The sequence below is a fragment of the Acinonyx jubatus genome, chromosome B1 (assembly GCF_027475565.1).
Source record: "Acinonyx jubatus isolate Ajub_Pintada_27869175 chromosome B1, VMU_Ajub_asm_v1.0, whole genome shotgun sequence".
NCBI classification, from domain to species: domain Eukaryota; kingdom Metazoa; phylum Chordata; class Mammalia; order Carnivora; family Felidae; genus Acinonyx; species Acinonyx jubatus.
Window position 1 is genome coordinate 169,128,395 of NC_069382.1, and position 17,502 is coordinate 169,145,896.

General features: G+C 36.5%; 1 protein-coding gene across 2 annotated transcripts in view; it reads left to right on the forward strand.

Annotated features, from left to right (window-relative positions):
- RFC1 (replication factor C subunit 1) overlaps positions 1 to 17,502 on the forward strand; it is an 84,801-nt gene that overhangs the window by 50,635 nt on the left and 16,664 nt on the right. The window contains exons 5-13 of one of the 2 annotated variants that reach the window (XM_053217454.1): positions 265 to 497; positions 1,602 to 1,679; positions 5,812 to 5,892; positions 7,059 to 7,146; positions 7,933 to 8,216; positions 10,627 to 10,734; positions 12,571 to 12,750; positions 13,921 to 14,025; positions 16,405 to 16,804. In XM_053217454.1, the coding sequence (XP_053073429.1) occupies positions 265 to 497; positions 1,602 to 1,679; positions 5,812 to 5,892; positions 7,059 to 7,146; positions 7,933 to 8,216; positions 10,627 to 10,734; positions 12,571 to 12,750; positions 13,921 to 14,025; positions 16,405 to 16,804 (1,557 nt within the window). The remainder of the gene's footprint in view (positions 1 to 264; positions 498 to 1,601; positions 1,680 to 5,811; positions 5,893 to 7,058; positions 7,147 to 7,932; positions 8,217 to 10,626; positions 10,735 to 12,570; positions 12,751 to 13,920; positions 14,026 to 16,404; positions 16,805 to 17,502) is intronic. The other variant, XM_015083282.3, reaches the window with a different exon arrangement.

The window sequence follows — 17,502 nt, forward strand, 5'->3', positions numbered from 1 at the left end:
AATGGATACTCTGTAAATATTTGTTGAAAACATGAGTAAATAAATCTATTTGTGTCCTCTGGGGTGGTAACTGGTGGAAATGGTTTAATACATATATGGCAGTGGTAAATGTAAGGATGACTGTTGAATTTAGGAGATAGGAAGAAACAAATCATTAGCCTTCCATAGCTCTAGAGTAGTTTTTATAAAGCTGGTGGAAGTGGTTGCTTTATATAATTAGAATCAATGTTTTATTAAGTAATGTTTGGTTATATTCCATTTAAGATGAAGAAGATGACTTTATGTGTAAGAAGGCAGCCTCTAAATCAAAAGAGAATGGAAGATCTACAAATAGTTATCTTGGAGCATCGAATAAGAAAAAGAATGAAGAAAACACTAAGACCAAGAATAAGCCTTTATCACCAATAAAACTTACCCCCACATCAGTGCTTGATTATTTTGGAACCGGAAGTGTCCAACGATCAGATAAGAAGATGGTAGCAAGCAAAAGAAAAGAGGTGAGTGTTCGGCATTCAAGCAAGAATATTCAGGATTTGTACCCCTTTATTGTTATTAATAAAAGAAATTTGGATGTTGTAAATTGATCAGCATATTTTCTTAATGAAAATAATTTTCCTGTGATTATGGATAAAACATACTGCTATCATTTTAGAGGATAAGGAATTTAGCATATTACACATTTATTTTTTTGTATATGAAAGTGGGAAAAGATCATTTAAATCATAGGAATAAATTGAAATGCTTAGAATTTAAATACTCAGAATGCAAACTTGGGGCATTTGGGTGGCTCAATTGGTTAAGCTTCCAACTCTGGATCTTGGCTCAGGTCATAATCTCATGCTTCGTGAAATTGAGCCCTGCATTGTGCTGAGAGCACAGAGCCTGCTTGGGATTCTCTCTCTCTGTCTCTCTCTCTGTGCCCCTTCCCTGCTTAGTGTCTCTCTCTCTCTCTCTCTCTCTTTCAAGAGTAAGTAAATAAACATTAAAAAAAGAGAGAGAGAGAGAATGCAAACTCACTTTGCCTTTGACTTTCAGCCAGACAAAATTGGACAATAAGTTTGTTCCCAAGTGAGGTCGTAAGTATATAACTTATAAACAGAGCTTACCTATGTTATACTTTTGATCTTTCTACTTTGGCTGATGTTGGAATCATTTTCTTCTGAACATTTAGGAAACAAATACACATAAATTACAGTGAAGATAGTCTCCTGAGTTAAAGCCTGCCAAATGATGTGTGTTTGTTGATTGCATTAGTGCCTCTGTAGGACAAATGTAACCAGTCACACATACTGGTTTGCCAATGTTCTGGACTATTTCTGAAGCCAAGATGTTAGTCTGCAGGTTTTTGGGGTTACTTCTTTTGAACATTACAGTAGAATTAAGTGAGAACCATCTGTTTGTAGGATATTTGCTCATTAGGAAATTGCATGTGGTCAGGGAGTAGCTATGAACATAATCTTCTGGCTGGTGTGCATTGAGACTATTTTATAACTGATAAATTTATTGCTCATTGGTGTATTTAATTAGCTACAGTCGAGAAAAAGTACTTTATTTTTAACTTAAGGTTTATCTGATCTTGCTTGATTATCTTTGAAATATAGCCTTCACAAAATGTGGATGATTCCAGATTAAATGATGAAGCCATCGCCAAGCAATTGCAATTTGATGAAGATGCAGAGGTATTGACATTTTGTTTAGGTATCATTAACAGCTTGATGTTGTGCCTTGCTGTTTAGTGTACTCAGGCCAAATGATCAGGATTGTTCTAGTTTAATTTTGAATTGACTCTCATTGTAAGAGTTATGGTAAAATAAGTTAAAATCTAATATATAAAAATATAAATTTATTTAAAAAATTTTTTAAAAAGTATATTTTTATTTTTGAGAGAGAGACAGCGAGAGTGAATAGGGGAAGGGCAGAGAGAGGGAGAGAGAGAATCCCAAGCAGGTTCTACACTGTCAGCCCAGAGCCTGATGGGGGGGCTCCAACTCACAAACTGCGAGATCATGACCTGAGCTGAAACCAAGAGTCAGATGCTTAACCAACTGAGCCATCCAGGCACCCCTAAAATTCTAAATTTATGTAAAAGATAAATGATGAGAGTAGGAGATAATTATTTAAAGATTTATTATTAGATTTCTTTGAGTGGAAGCCTCCTTTAGTATAGTTAAAATAATTTAATTTGGTCATATCTTTTTCCTTTTCAGTATGGGCAATTTCATCCACTCTTGTGGCTAAAAGCACTATGATATGCTGATGACCCCTAAATCTGTTCCAGTTCAGAGGGCTCTCGTGAGCTGTAAACTTTTTATATTCATTCAACAAGTATTTATTGAGCTCGTACTGAGTGCATGGCACAGTTCTAAGTGTTAAGGATACTGCAGTTTAAAAAAAATGTCCTATCATTATAACTGCTGTGAAGAAAAGTAAAAGGATAGATAGTTTTGGGGTGATCAGTGGGATTATGAGTGTTCTATTTAAATAGAGGGGTTAGGAAGGCCCCTGTGAGGAAGTGACATTGGGGAACAAAATGAAGTGATAATGGTGAGGCATGGGACTGACTACCTGGAGGAAGATTTCTAAACAGAGAAATGCAAGTAGTTTTCTTGAGGTGGAAACATTTGAGTTTGATGCATTTGGAAATCCTGTAAGTCATGACAAGTCTTTGGAACCTACCAAAAGAAATGGTAAGGATTTTGGATTTTAGTCTCTGTGAGATTAGAAGCCATTGGAGTGTTGAATACAGAAGTGACATGATTTGATGGATCTTAAAAGAAAATTATTTTGGCTGCTGGGAGGCTAATAAACCATGGTGGAGCAGGAACAAAAGATTAGTTTGGAGACTCTTATGGTTGAGTAGGTGAGAGAAGTTGGCTTGTACCAGGGGTAGTGAGAAGTGGTCATGAAATCTTTATGTGCTTTGAAGGTGCAACCTTTCAGTTGTTGCCGACAGATTGTGTGTAAGGTGTGGGGGAAAGAGAAGATGCAAAGAGGATTCCCAGTTTTTTGGCTTGAGTAACTGGATGAATGGTGATATTATTTATTAAGATGAACACTGGTACAAAGAAATAAAGAATTTTGTTTTGGACATGTTAAATTTGAGATGCCTAATAGGCTTCCACATGGAAATGCAGAGTAGGCGTTTGGATAGAAGAATCTGGAGCTCAGGGGAAAGGTCTAAACTGAAGATGTATATTTGGATCATTAGCATTTGAATGGTGTTTGAAACCAGTGTAACCAGATAAGATCATGGGTAGAGAATGTAAACAGAAAAGAAGTCTCAGGTTTGAACTCTAGGGTACTGTTAAAATTTAGAGGTCAGGAAGAGAAGGAGGATGATCTAACAAAGGGGATTTAAGAAAGTGGCTAGTGAAGTAGGAAAATCAAGAAAGCCTGTTATTTTCTGGAAGCCAAACAAAGAAAATATTTCAAAGAAGAGTGTTCATCTCTATCAAAGGCTCCAGACCTTGATACCTGATGCCTGAACCCCCTTCCTGTTTATTAGCTTACGTGTCATTTTATTATACTCTCTTAACTATATTAGAAACCCCTCCTATATACTGTGTTGCACCCCATTGTAGCTACTAATAACATTTATTATAATTGTTATTTATGTGTTTTCTTATTATAGGCTCTAAGTCCATACACCAGGGCTGTTTAGTTTCATTTTGCTTTTGTGACATCAGTGTTCATTTTAGTGCTTGGCATAGAAAAAGCTCTTGTTAAATATTGTTGTGAGAGAACAGTATTTCAGTTTTCTGAAATATGTCTGATCACATTTCATTAATTTGGCAGTTACACAGAGTTTGTGTTTTCAAAATCTTTTCCATCTTATTTGATTACATTGAATTACATAGACTGTAAGCAGATAATCCTGATGACTGAAGGTAGCACAAATGGTTTCATTAAAACGGTGAAGTAATTTTTAGGTATATGGCTTCTTGTCTCAAATACTGGAGACCTACCCCATCCTTTCCAAACTGGCTTTGGTAATTTGTATCACAGTGCCCCTGTTTTCCCATTGCTGTCACATTCTTTTAGAACCTTACTTGGGTAATTTACTCGTCTGTGCGTGAGCTGGGGAGGGGCAGAGGGAGAAGGAGAGAGAATCTTAAGCAGGCTCCACTCCTAGCATGGAGCCTGACATGGGGCTCCACATGGGGTTCTGTCTCACCACTGCGGGATCATGCCCTTAGCTGAAATCGAGAGTCAGATGCTTAAATAATGAGTCACCCAGTCCCCCCCTGCTGATGAATTTCTAATGGGAGTATTTTCATTTCTTCTGTTCTGGCTTCTCAAATCCTCTTTACTAGAAGCATACTATAGAGTGTGAAATTTGGGGAAAATGGTAGAGTTCAACCAGAAATCCCTGCAACTGGAGGTTTAGAATTTGAAGCACTTTTCTATGATGAAGATTTTTCATATTGTTTTTAGTAATTAAATGTTTAGTTCAGTTATAGTAAGTAAATATTTGGTAACAGAACATATTGATGTGCATCTGTCTGGCTTGCTTACAGTTCTGTGTAGCTTGAATTAGTTCATTTTATAAACAAAAGGCTTGGTTACTGTGTTCTCATCAGGCTTCTGCCAATTTCAAAGCCTTTTCTTTTGGATTGAGTAGATTTGGAGGTTCCATCCTTTGAATGATACAAGGAGGCTTTTGTTTGATATTACATTAAACTATTTTATTGTTAAACTGGGGCGTAAAACCAGTTAGTTTATAAATGAGAAATATAGGGGCACCTGGATGGCTCAAGTCAGTTAAGTGTCCAACTCTTGATTTTGGCTTAGGTCATGGTCTCGTGGTCATGGGATCGGGCTCCATGCTGGGTGTGGAGCCTGCTTGGAATTCTCTCTCCCCCTCTCCTCTGCCCCTCCTCTACTCACACTGTCTCTCAAAAAACAAAAATAAATAAAAATAAAAAATTATAAATGAGAAATGTATTCCACTGCTACACATTCTTTTCTGGAAGAGTTCCATTTTTCTGCAAATGAAAATACTGGAAATAACAACAAGGCAAGTAGAGTATCTTTATTCTACATGCTGTCTATTACTTTAGCATGTTAGGATGATGAAATAAATTTTCAAAAGTCAGAAGAGATACATCTGAATTAGTAATTGAAAATTGAAGTTTGATGATTATAAGTGATAGTTACACTTGTATGTAATAGTATTGTATACAAAGAAAATATATAATTTTCTTTATTTTTTAGATTCACTTTTTTGTTTGTGCCCTCCAGTCTATTGTTTTTCTGTATGGATGAGATTGTTTTCAGAGCTGTTAGTAGAATTCAGAATAAATAAAAATAAGAGATCTGCGGGTGTCTGAGTGTCTCATTTGATTAAGCGTCCGACTCTTTCGGTTCAGGTCATGATCGAATAGTTCATGAGTTCCAGCCCCGTGTTGGGCTCCATGCTGTCATTGCGGAGCCTGCTTGGGATTCTGTCTCTCTCCCTCTCTCTCTGGCCCTGTTCCGCTTTTACTCTCTCTCTCTCTCTCAAAATAAATAAAAAAAAAAAATGGAATAAGAGATCTGTGTTATATTTAAAAAAACCATAGACTTTCAGCTTTGTAAGTGAGACTTTAAAAATATGCTCAATTTGTCTATTTTACCTGCAAAACTAGAAATAAGTATTCTGAAATCTAATTTGGCTTAACGAAACAAATCTGTGATACTGAATATTAAGTGGAAAAAATATTGTAATTTCTGGAAAGTGTTTTTTCCACTTTGAAGTATCATGTATGAAACATTTAAAAACTTTCATTTACAGAAAGAAAAAGCAGCTCATTGTGTTGACACTTTTTACAGCTGGAGCGACAGCTGCACGAAGATGAAGAGTTTGCCAGAACGTTAGCCATGTTGGATGAAGAACCAAAGACCAAAAAGGTGGTGTGTGAGCCAGCTTTTGTTTGCACTCTGAATATACACTGCAGATCAGTGGTTCCTTTCATACCTGTGTATTCGAGGCTCTGGACATACAACCAACCATGAGTAACTTCTAGAAAGAAGCTAAATTATTTTAATTTATAAGAATATTTTGAGGAAGCTCATTGAGAAACATATTCTTGCTCAAGGAAGGTTGATTGAGTCAAAGCCAACCAGAACCGTTCTTCACAAAATAATGAATTACAACTTTTACTTACAGTCTCTCTCACAGATGGATTCTTATGTACTTGTTCAGAGAATAGCACTTACAGATGTTGCTAAGGAACTTAAGTTTAATAACTCAAATGTTAACTTTTGGGAGCACAGTTTTACTATTTCTAATTAGCTAATTTTAAGATCTGTATTAGTCCTAGTCTCAGATAATAATGAGTATATTTTTGGGAATATTTAAAAGCATCAGTGTTTTTTTTTTTAAGCACTTTCTCTCCAAAAAATTAGCCTTGTTTCCATTGACTCATTCTGTTAATATTGTCAGTATCAATGTTTGACTATTTTAAAAGATTTTAACAGCAGGCAGGTATAAGATAATAAGGAATGGAGGGGAGTTTGTCATTTAAAAAACCTTACTCCACCTTAAAGGCATTCAAATTATAATTATTAAAAAAAATATTGCGTTATGTATCCTAGTTTGTGACCTCTTTGTAAAATGGAATTTTGGGGGAGCAGTGGAGAGAGTGGATTTTATTTTTTCTTTTGGGAAAGCGCTGTCTTCTTTTGAGCTCTGGATTGTTTCTTTAATTTAGTCTTTTGGGTATAGATTTTAGTTTTTAGTTACCTAACACAAACAAATTGAGAATTGAGGTGAAAGAAGCAGAAGCAAGTCTTCGATTCTTACAAGTTGGGATCAACTGTGATAATTTTTTTATAGATACATTTTTTATAACCTTTCATCAGTTTCCTCATGTGTAAAATTAAACATAAAAAAATGCATCATTTTTCCTAGAGATTTTGGGGATGAAGGAATGGAAATTTATTGTATTATCTTCTTGGAAGTTGGCCCTTAATCTTACAATCAGAACTTAAAATTAACTTTGGTCAATTTTAATAACATATTTTGTGGTAGTAGTTTTCCTGTTACTTGTCACATTTGACACTTTAAATTTTCTTAGGCTCGAAAGGACCCAGAAGAAAGAGAAACATTGTCATCTGTCCAAGCCAATTTAAGTAAAGCAGAAAAATATAAATCTCCTCATAAAGGTAATATTAGCAGGAAAAAGTGGGCTGGAACATTTATCTTTACAGAAGAAAATTCATGATAATCTGTTTAAACGTTCTATTCAATAATTGCCTTGTATTGTTAGGTAGACATTATTTCATAGGACTGTTGAAACATGTTCTTCTTAGATACTTTAAAGCTATATTTGGATATTAGCTGGTATTAAATGTCTATTCTATGATTGTTGTAAAAGATGTATTTCAGTTCTTAGTTTCACATTAATGTTAATTTCCAAGTGTAGTGCAACATGTGGACTTCAGTATCTGATGGCAAAGAACTAGATGTTTCAAGCTGATAATCTGTCTGCTAGTATAGATGGTCTTAATCCTATAAGTAAATTCATTCATATAGTACCTTTTAGTCTTGAAATCACAGGATTTGGGGCTTTCAGACTATGTTACAAACACAGAATTTTCATGTGACATTTCTACTCTGAAATTCTGTGTAAATTTCAGATCATTGAAGTTTATCTGTGGAATAAAGGGCATGTCCTTCGATGTAGTTTAACCATATCATTTGAAGTAGAGTCATTTATATTTAAAAGGACAGACAGATCCTTTAATTTGAATTGTTTATGTAAAAATGTACAAATGTTAAACTTTTAAAAATAAATACTTTGTATAAAGAACTAAATTCTTAATGTAAATGTTATGAAATCACCATATGACATTGTGTGCTAATATTATTGAGTTGAAAAATGAAAAAAAATCCTGATTTGGGTGTCATTTTCCCAAAAACAAAAGTCATAATCTTTGCTTTCTTTCTAGCAAAAACAGAACAATTTTCAGATGACAGAAAGAACTGTAGTCCTAAGAAGCAAAGTAAATGTGAAAGTTTGAAAGGATCTCAGCAACATTTGAAGTCCTCACCTCACAAAATAGGGGAAACTTCTCCAAAAGCCAGTTCCAAGTTGGCCCTTTTGAAAAAAAAAGGAGAGAGTTCTTATAAAGAAACAGAGCCTATGGCTTCAAAAAGAAAAGAAAATGCCATTGAATTGAAAGGACAGACAAAAACTCCTAAGAAATCCAAAAGTTCTCCAGCTAAAAAAGAGGTAGAAATTTTCTAAAAGTATATCATTTGGGGGCTATGTGTTGGTCTGGGTTCGACTGTTTTCAAGTCTTATTTTTAGCTTTTTAAGTCATTTTAATATGTTTAAGATATCTTACTTAGATGCTATTGCAGAATATAGCTTATTAATACAGCTAAATTAGCCAATATTGAGTGTTAAAGTGTATTAGATATTACACTAATACATATGGTATCTCAGGTAATCTTCACAACAACCCTAATTACTTTTATTATTCAGTTTTTAATGATGAGGAAACAGGCTGATGAAAGAATTAAGTAACTTTTCCACGATCATTCAACTAGTAAGCAGCAGAGCCAGCTTTAAACTCAAGTCCTCTGAGGCAAAACAAAAACAAAAACAAAAACAGTATAACAACATAGTGGCTCTCAGAATGGACTCTGGAGCCATTTTCAGATCATACAGCTCTGCCATTGAGCAGATGTGTCACCTTGGTCTGGTTATTTCCTCTCTCTCTTCTTTCTTTCCTCATTTGTAAAATAGGGATAATAATAGTACCTGACTTAATATATAAAACCACTTGGAACCGTGCTTAGTACATAAGTGCTGTTTTTGCTATTATTATTAAAATAATTGGGATTTGCCCTGAGTGTACTCCTTTTTGCTCTTGTATAACAGTGTTGAGATAGTGAATTCATTTGCAAAGGCAAAAAAACAATGAAATAATGCAAAATGGTTTTCAAAAATTGTCTTTTGTTTTCATATATATTTGAGAATTGAATGGTTTCTTAGAATCTGTAATTTGGAACCACCTTAGATTCATAATGAGAAACCACTATTCCTTCAAGCCTCTTAGGTACTTAGAATTAAAAGCAGAATATTGTATATTTTAACTGCTCATCACCATTATTTTTTAGTGTAGAACAGTGAAATGGTGATTTCTAGATGCTTTTGTTTGTGGTCAGTGCTTGTAAATATGCTTAAGGGAGCAATTAACATTTTGGTCTCTGATTTTTCTTTACTAAACTTAAATACTTATCTGGTGGATGAATGTTTTTCTTCAGGCATACTAAACATGTTCATTTTATAGAGATTGGTCTATTTTTATTAAAGGAGAAGAAATCTTTAAATGGTATTGCTACTCTTCACCTTACTTTTCAAAGTTGGAATAGCATGACTCAGAAATTTTATGTTAGCAGCTTTGGGTATATCAGAGAGTTTAATAAATTCAGTCTACCTTGGTCAGATAATTTCAACTTCATAAATGACTGCTTCACAGTTACTTTATAAAGTTGTGTATAATTCAGAATTGCGTTTTTCGTAGAATTAATGTTATAAATGAATAATTTTCCCATTTTGGTATGCATTGGACTCTCCTGTGAAGCTTGTTAAAAATATGGTTTGGTGGTCTGGGCAAGTGTATTTTAATAAGCTCCTAAGATGGATATAAATGCACACCAGTTTTTAAGAACCGCTGTTAAAAAGTAGGGTTAGAGTCTAGGACCAGCCTCTAATGGCTTACTTAACTTACAACCAAAGCAACTTATTTTATTGATTAAAATCATTTATTTGCATAGAAATATTTGGTCTATTCTCAAAGGGATTTGAGATGTCTTTTAGTTAAAAAAATGTAAAATAGGAAGTGGAAAAAGCATGAAACCATTTTGCAGTGGTTCTCAAGTCAGAATTATCTAGGATGTTTTCCCCCCAAATACACATGCCCCAGTCATACCCCAAGCCAAACTTGGAGTATATTTAGGGATATATAGTTTGAAAAGTTTCCCTAGGATTTTATGAGATAGACCTACAGTAAGATCTCCTGAGAGAACAGAATGGGAGAGATTAAACCTGGAAGGGAGAGTGGAGGTGTATAGAATGTGTCAAATTTTTGGAGTAAAGCTTGCCTGTTGTTTGAACCAGCTGGGTATTATGAGACCGTCAATGCTCAGCCTGTAGTGCTCATAAACTCAGAGGTATAGGACCATTTAGGCCGTTTTAGGGGTGTGCAAAGCTACAGGATAAACATGGGATATCTTCTTGTGTGATGAAGTGTACTTGGGGAAAAATTAATTTTTATATTAAAATATGCATGGCTATATGATGGAAAAGAACTCGAAACTCGTGAATTTTTGAAATAAAGTCCATCTTTTTTTGTTTCTTTGCTTGGGGCTAGCAACTTGGCTTGTGTACCTAATCTGCACTCATGGTATGTTCCTCTAGAGCATCAAAAGGTTTAAGAAGAGCTGATGCAGGGATGCTTATAAGCCAGGCGTGTCTAAGTGGGGAGTACCTGTGTAGCCAAAAATGTTCATCTCGGGACCAAACACAGAAGTGACTTAATGTGTACTTATTGATACATATGTTTTTGGATACATACTTATTTCATCTGAATGTTGCATGACTTTATTCAGTTTTTTTCCCCTCCTTCCTGAAGTCTATAAGTCCTGAAGATTCTGAAAAGAGACGCACTAATTATCAAGCTTATCGAAGCTACTTAAATCGAGAAGGTCCCAAAGCTTTGGGCTCCAAAGAAATACCAAAGGTGAGTTCTGAGAGGGCATGCCTTTCCGTCAGGGCCTCTGGCCCATGGGTCCATGCACGTATTCAGTATTTTTACAGCAGCAGAAAACTGATAATTAAAAATTAACAGAGGAGCGCCTGGCTGGCTCAGCTGGGAGACCGTGTGACTCTTGGTCTCAGGGTTGTGGAGCTTGAGCCCCACATTACGTGTAGAGATTACTTAAAAAATATCTTAAAAAAAACCAGAAAAGCCTTAGTCACCATCATTGTGAATTAGGTATATTTATTCACATTATGAACTACTGCTTGATACTACTTAGAAAATTTTCCTTTAAGTAACCCATAAACCTACAGGGGCTGAGTTTTGAGGAATATGGTACTCACAAGACTAATGTTTTTCACTGATAATATGGAGCCACCAGAAAGGGAGTGAGGGAACCTATACCAGAAAGAGAAGGATAATCAAATGTAGTGTGAGATTTCTGAGAAGGTAGAACAGGAGGGGATTCAGATCACAAATGGGGATTAGTAGTTCCACTAATAAAGAAGAGGAGAGGGTAAACTTTCAGGGGCTGGTGGGTTGTGTAAGAGGATAGAGGAAGACGTCAACCTTGCCTCCTGCATGTGGTATGAGAAAGACTTTAAGCAAAACTCTGCTTGAGAGGACTTTAGTCAAAGTGGAGTCCTTAGGGGCTCTGTCAAGGCAAGGTGGTGGAGGGATATGGGAGTAGTGGTTGAGGATATTGGGCAGCTTGCTGGTCCCGCAGTAAGTGTTCTAGAGTGTAAGAGGTTGGTTGGGAGGCTAGAAGTGCTAAGTTTGGCTAAGTGATAGTATATTCAGAGCCACAGGATAGGTGATTGTGGTGTGGGTTAGGGGCTTACATGTGGACTTCACTAGGGTCATTTTGAATGTATTGAAAAGAATTTAAATACTTTAGTGTTCACAAGATGATTTTAATCCTAGAATCATAGATAGGGCTTGAAGAGACCTGGAGATGTTGTTAATCAGACCTTTTCTCTCCAAGAAGATTCATAGCTCTTCCCCCGCCACCCTCCAAAGATTCTTCATCAGGATAGTGAAGGATTGAACTTGTATTTGGTAGTCGTTGAATTTTGTTTAGCATCTTTCTTTTAGGCATGTTTTAAGTCTATGTTGATCTCAATTCTCTATTCAAAGGGTAATGAGTAACTTAGAATCGTTTACATAATTTTCATTTTGCTTGGTTGTATCATTTTATTGAACCATTACAAAAAATTTAAAAAGTCTATTAACTATAGATAGTTCCAGTTAAGACTAAATGTCTCCTCCTCCCAGTTCTCTTTGGCCAGTGTCTTTTGTATATCAAGTTATCTTTCTAATCAAGAGATCATATGATCTTGCCTTTAAGTTAATTGCAGGCTGTTAGATTTACTATTGTACAGTAAACAGGAGAGAAGGAGCTCAAAGTTGTTTAACTTTTAAGAATCCAATCTTTCCTTTCTTAACAATAATAAATTCTATAGGTGGATTGCATCTAGTTGTTTACTTGAGGTTTTGCAAGTAAACTAGTGATTTAAATATTTAGAAAACCATGAGAGTAGTATGAATGGACAATTTTAATAAGCTTTGCTAACTGTATTGGATGTATATTTTTCATGGCTTGTTTTGTAAGTTTATTAAATGCTAGCCTACCTAAGAGTTTCTCAGGATTTAATTTCAGGTTCTGCTTATTTGCTGCGAATTTCCTGCAAATTTTTCATGCTGAGATTATTTATGATGTCAAATGAGAAAAATCAACTTCCTGCAGTTTTGATGCCAAATATTTCTTTGGAAGGCTACCATGTAATTTCCTCTCTGCTTGAATATTTTGGTTTTTAGGGAGCTGAAAATTGCTTGGAAGGCCTTACATTTGTAATCACAGGAGTGCTGGAGTCCATTGAACGAGATGAGGCCAAGTCTTTAATTGAGCGTTACGGGGGAAAAGTAACAGGAAATGTCAGTAAGAAAACAAACTATCTTGTCATGGGTCGTGATAGTGGACAGTCCAAGAGTGATAAGGTGGGTACTGCCGTCTTCTCAACACAGGCAAATAGCCTGCTTCCATTGGCAGGCTCTCACTGTGACCATTTGTAGTAGTGCCCTTTCTACACAGAGTTAAATAAAGAAAAAAAATGTAAAAGTAATTTCATCCCTACATTATTTCTTCTCCAAGAAGTGTTCTTGGCTTCAACTTCAGGATTTTGGTTTTCCAAAGGCACAGTTCCTGGTAGTTGATTTTCTTAGTGTAGTATTCTAGTTTAGATCTTTTTTCAAAGATAGAAGCAAATACAGTTTTCTGTTTCTTTTAGTCCTAAATATTCCTATATATGCCACTGTACACTCCATCTTAAGTTTTGTTTATTGAAAACTCTTTCTGTGTTGGGGAAAATTATATTTAGCTCAAAGGAATTATACCTGATAAGTGTGGTTTTGACAAATGGCTGCTCATTTCTTTACCTAACAAGAATCCTAGAGGTAGGTGCTTGCTGGGGATGGTCCAGCAGCTCAGTGATATAGCTAGACTAGTTCCTTTCTCCACCTCTGTCATCCTTACTTACTGTGTTAGCTTTAGTCTTTGCGATGTTGCCATGTGTTGCAAAGAAGCTGTACCTCTAGGCATTCAAGTCCACGTTTAAGTCAGGAAAAAGGGAGCAGTGGCAAGATGTTGCCCTAACTGCGATTGGCCTTATAAGAGTTTCCCCTAAGCACCTCTTGTAGAATTCCCTCTAAGTCTCATTGGCCAGAGCTGTTCTAATAAGCTATTATTAGCTTATAAGGGAGTTTGCGGAGGATGAGGACTTTTCTGATTCTTCAATCATAATTCATCACTTGGAGATGGACACATCAGAGTTTTTTAAATAGGGAAGATTGGGGGAAAAACAGACTTTGGACAAGCCCATCCTGGGAGGCCCTAGTGGCTTTGCCCTTCCTAGGTAGAAGGAAAGGTAAAGCAGTCCAAAAAGGGGTACTGCGTCACCTCCATTGCCAACCTATCACTCTTAGGGGATGTATCTGTTATTTTCTCTTTTTAATGGTACTTTTTCATGAATATGTTTTTAAAAAACATTCCAGTTTTTCTTATTTATAAATGTAGTTTTTCACCTATGAGCAGATCCTAGAATCATTTTTTCTTTAACAGAAAGTAATGGTTAGGATACAGTTTTAATGATTTGTATTTTTAATCAATAGGCAGCAGCTTTGGGGACAAATATTATTGATGAAGATGGCCTATTGAATCTGATTCGAACTATGCCAGGCAAGAAGTCCAAGTATGAAATTGCAGTTGAAGCTGAGGTTTGTATAAAATGAACTTGATTTATTTAAGTTGGTTCGTTTAACAATTTTCCTATTTCATAGAGACATTTTGTGAGTGGCTACAGGCCTGTTGCCGAAAAGATTAACTTTGCCCTCTACCACAGATGAACCTACCTTATTTCCTTCTGAGCAGGGATTCTGCTTTAGGCTCTCTTCTTTGGTGTATTTCCTTTCCTCCTTCTTTCCCTCCCTCCCTCCCTCCATCCCTTTGAATGTTTGTTTATTTTGAGAGAGAGAGAGAGAGAGTGTCCGTGCACACCAGCACGAGCTGTGGAGGGGCGGAGAGAAGGGGAGAGAGAGAATCCCAAGCAGGCCCCACACTGTCAGCATGGAGCCCGATTGGGGCTTGATCCCATGAACCATGAGATCATGACCTGAGCTGAAATCAAGAGTAGGATGCTTAACTGACCGAGCCACCCAGGCACCTCTTACCTTTCCTTAAAGAAATATAAGGAGAGTGAGAGCAGTGTATTGCACTTAACCATATCTGCTTAACTAAACTTTCCATATTTTCCATATTCTTTCAGTGACTTTGTGCAAATGTTTAATGCTTTTAAGAGTTCATTAAGAGATATGTTATAGGTATCAGCACTTTAAGTTCATTTTCATTTAGAACTTATTAGCACTTTTTCATTTGTGACAGAAGCCCATATTAGTTTTAGCAAAAAGGAAAAACATGTTGGCTCACATAACTAAATTATGGGCTGGCTGGGTCTGATGTCGGAACTATGGATCTGGAGACCACAGTGCTTTTAGAACTCTTTCAGTTTTCTTCTCTGCTTCTCCCAGTATTATCTTCATTCATTTCCACTCTGTTCAGGTCTTTTCCATGTATAGGATGCAAAGGTACCAGAAGTCCAGGTTTAATGTCCTCAGCTCTGTCACCCAGGTAGTGAGGTTGTCTTCCCACTTACTCCAGTTAGAACAGTCATGGGAAATGATTTGGATTGGCCCTTCACCCAGTGTCCCCTGATGTTATCAACTTACATAACCATAGAAGTTATCAAAGCCAGGAAATTAACAGTGATACCATAGTGTTAACTAAGAGTACGTGTGTTATTCAGACTTCACGTTTTCCCTCAATTGTCCTTTTTCTATTCTAGGATCCCATACTGCATTTTGTTGGGGTGTCTTCATCACCTCCAATCTGTGACAGTTCCTCAGCCTTTTCCTTGCCTTTTTGTGGCCTTGAGACTTTTAATGAGTACTAGTTAGTTGTTTTGTAGAATGTCTCTCAGTTTGGGTTTTCTGATGTCTTTTGATTAGATTGAGGTTATGCATTTTTTGGCAGGAATACTGCAGAAGTGATATTTTGTCCTTCTCAGTGCATCGTATTAGATGTAGATGTCAATATGTCTTATTATTGATGCTGTTAACCTTGGTTAAGGTGGTTTCTGACAGGTATCTCCACTAGTAAAGTGACTGTTTTTCCCTTTGGAAAATATCTTGGAGAGAACTTTAATACTTGGATAATATCCTGTTTCTCTTCAAACGTTTACCTCCTAATTTCAGCATCCAGTTACTGGCAAAGAGGCACTATTTTTCTTGTTTTTGAGACCTTCACATCATAAAATTCACCCTTTTAAAATGTATGTCAGATTTTTAGTATACTCACAAGATTGTACAACCATCACCAGTATCTAATTTTAGAACATTTTCATTGTTCCAAAAAGAAGCCCCGTGTCCACTATTCAGTTTTTTGTTTCCATGGATTTTCCTGTTCTGGACATTTTATATAAAGCGAAGCATGCAATTTGTGGCCTTTTGTTTCTGACGTCTTCACTCAGTATGTTTTTAAGGTTCAGCTGCATTGAAGTGCATGTGTCAAGACTTTACTCCCTTTTTTGTGGTGATTAATATTACATTGTGTGGATATACCACATTTTGTTTATTCATTCATCAGTTGTTGGCCATTTTGGGTTTCTATTTTTTGGCTGTAATAATAACATAATTATATAATTAATATATAATATATAATTACATAAATGGCTGCTGTGAATATTAGTGTACAGGTTTTTGTGGAGGCGTTAACTTTTAACTGGTCAGAAAACTGGTACAAAAATTTCTTAATCCTTCACCTTGGATTTCAGACTGATTTTGGAATACTTACTATTTGCAAACTAATATGTTCTCACTTAAAAATTTGCACTTGGGTGCTTTTTGGTGTATGTGTTGTTAATTTTGCTAAAGTTTGGAAGGTGGTGATTTCCACAACAGCAGGGTTCATGGTGAAAAACCAGGCCCAGGTTGGGTAGCTCACTTGGATATCCCAGATTGCCCTGTAAAGTACATTTAGCAGGATAGATATTCTGCATATCTTATCAGGTTTCTTTTTTCCTCACTTTCCCAATTTTTAAGATGAAGAAAGAAAAGTGCAAATTGGAAAGAACACCCCAAAAAAATGACCAAGGAAAAAGAAAAATTAGCCCAACTAAGAAGGAATCAGAATCTAAAAAAAGCAGACTGACTCCCAAAAGGGGCAGCTCTATGAAGTCAATAAAAAAGGAAACAAGTGCGATTTGGAGATCCCTGGACTTCGAGGAGCAGGTGGCTGAGGAGACAAATGTGGACAGCTGGGCTAGGAATTTGGCTGATGACTGCAGTGAAAACAAAGTGGAAAATTTGCTCTGGGTGGATAAATATAAGCCAACCTCACTCAAGACCATAATCGGACAGCAAGGTGACCAGAGCTGTGCCAACAAACTCCTACGCTGGCTCCAAAACTGGCACAAGAGTCCATCTGAAGATAAGAAACGCGGTGATTTTACAGCTTCATTCATTTTTGTGTGTGTCTGTCACCATGTAATTGCTCAGTTGCACATATTTGAGAAAGTATACTAGTTGGTCCATTCATCTCTCAGCAAACGTTTATTGAAAGCCTGCTCTGAGTCCAGGTGCTATAGTAGACCCCAGAGGTGCTGTTGTGAACAAATCAGTCCCCTTCAAGGAGCTCAGTCAGTCACAGACATATGTGAACCAGCAGTTAAGATATTTTGTGCTAAGTACTGTTACAGGGGTAAGTATAGGGTGCTAGGGGCATGGAGGTATGTGGTCAGGGATGCGGATGTGTGCTCCCATCCCTGGAAGAAGGGATAGCTAAGCAAAGAGTTGGAAACTAAAGAGGAGTTAGCTAGTGAAGGGAGGGAGGAGTGTTGGGTGGGAGAGAACGCAGGGACCAATTCTGAAGACTCTTGAGAGCGAGGCCATTGAAAGTGCTAAGGAGAGTTGGGGGAGAAAGGTGCAACTAAACAGCTGAGGCACACTGATGGAGTCAGCAGCCTAAAAATCCCAGCAGCACATTTGCTTTTAGTAGGCCTGAGCTCTGGTTTCTGTACTTGTTCACCATGTATTTGTCATGGAAAATGAACAGTCACGGTCTGTATTTAATGTCTAGGGTATTCTTGAAACTGAGATTTGAGATCACAAATGTTAGTAGTGTTTTTCTGAGTGTCACCC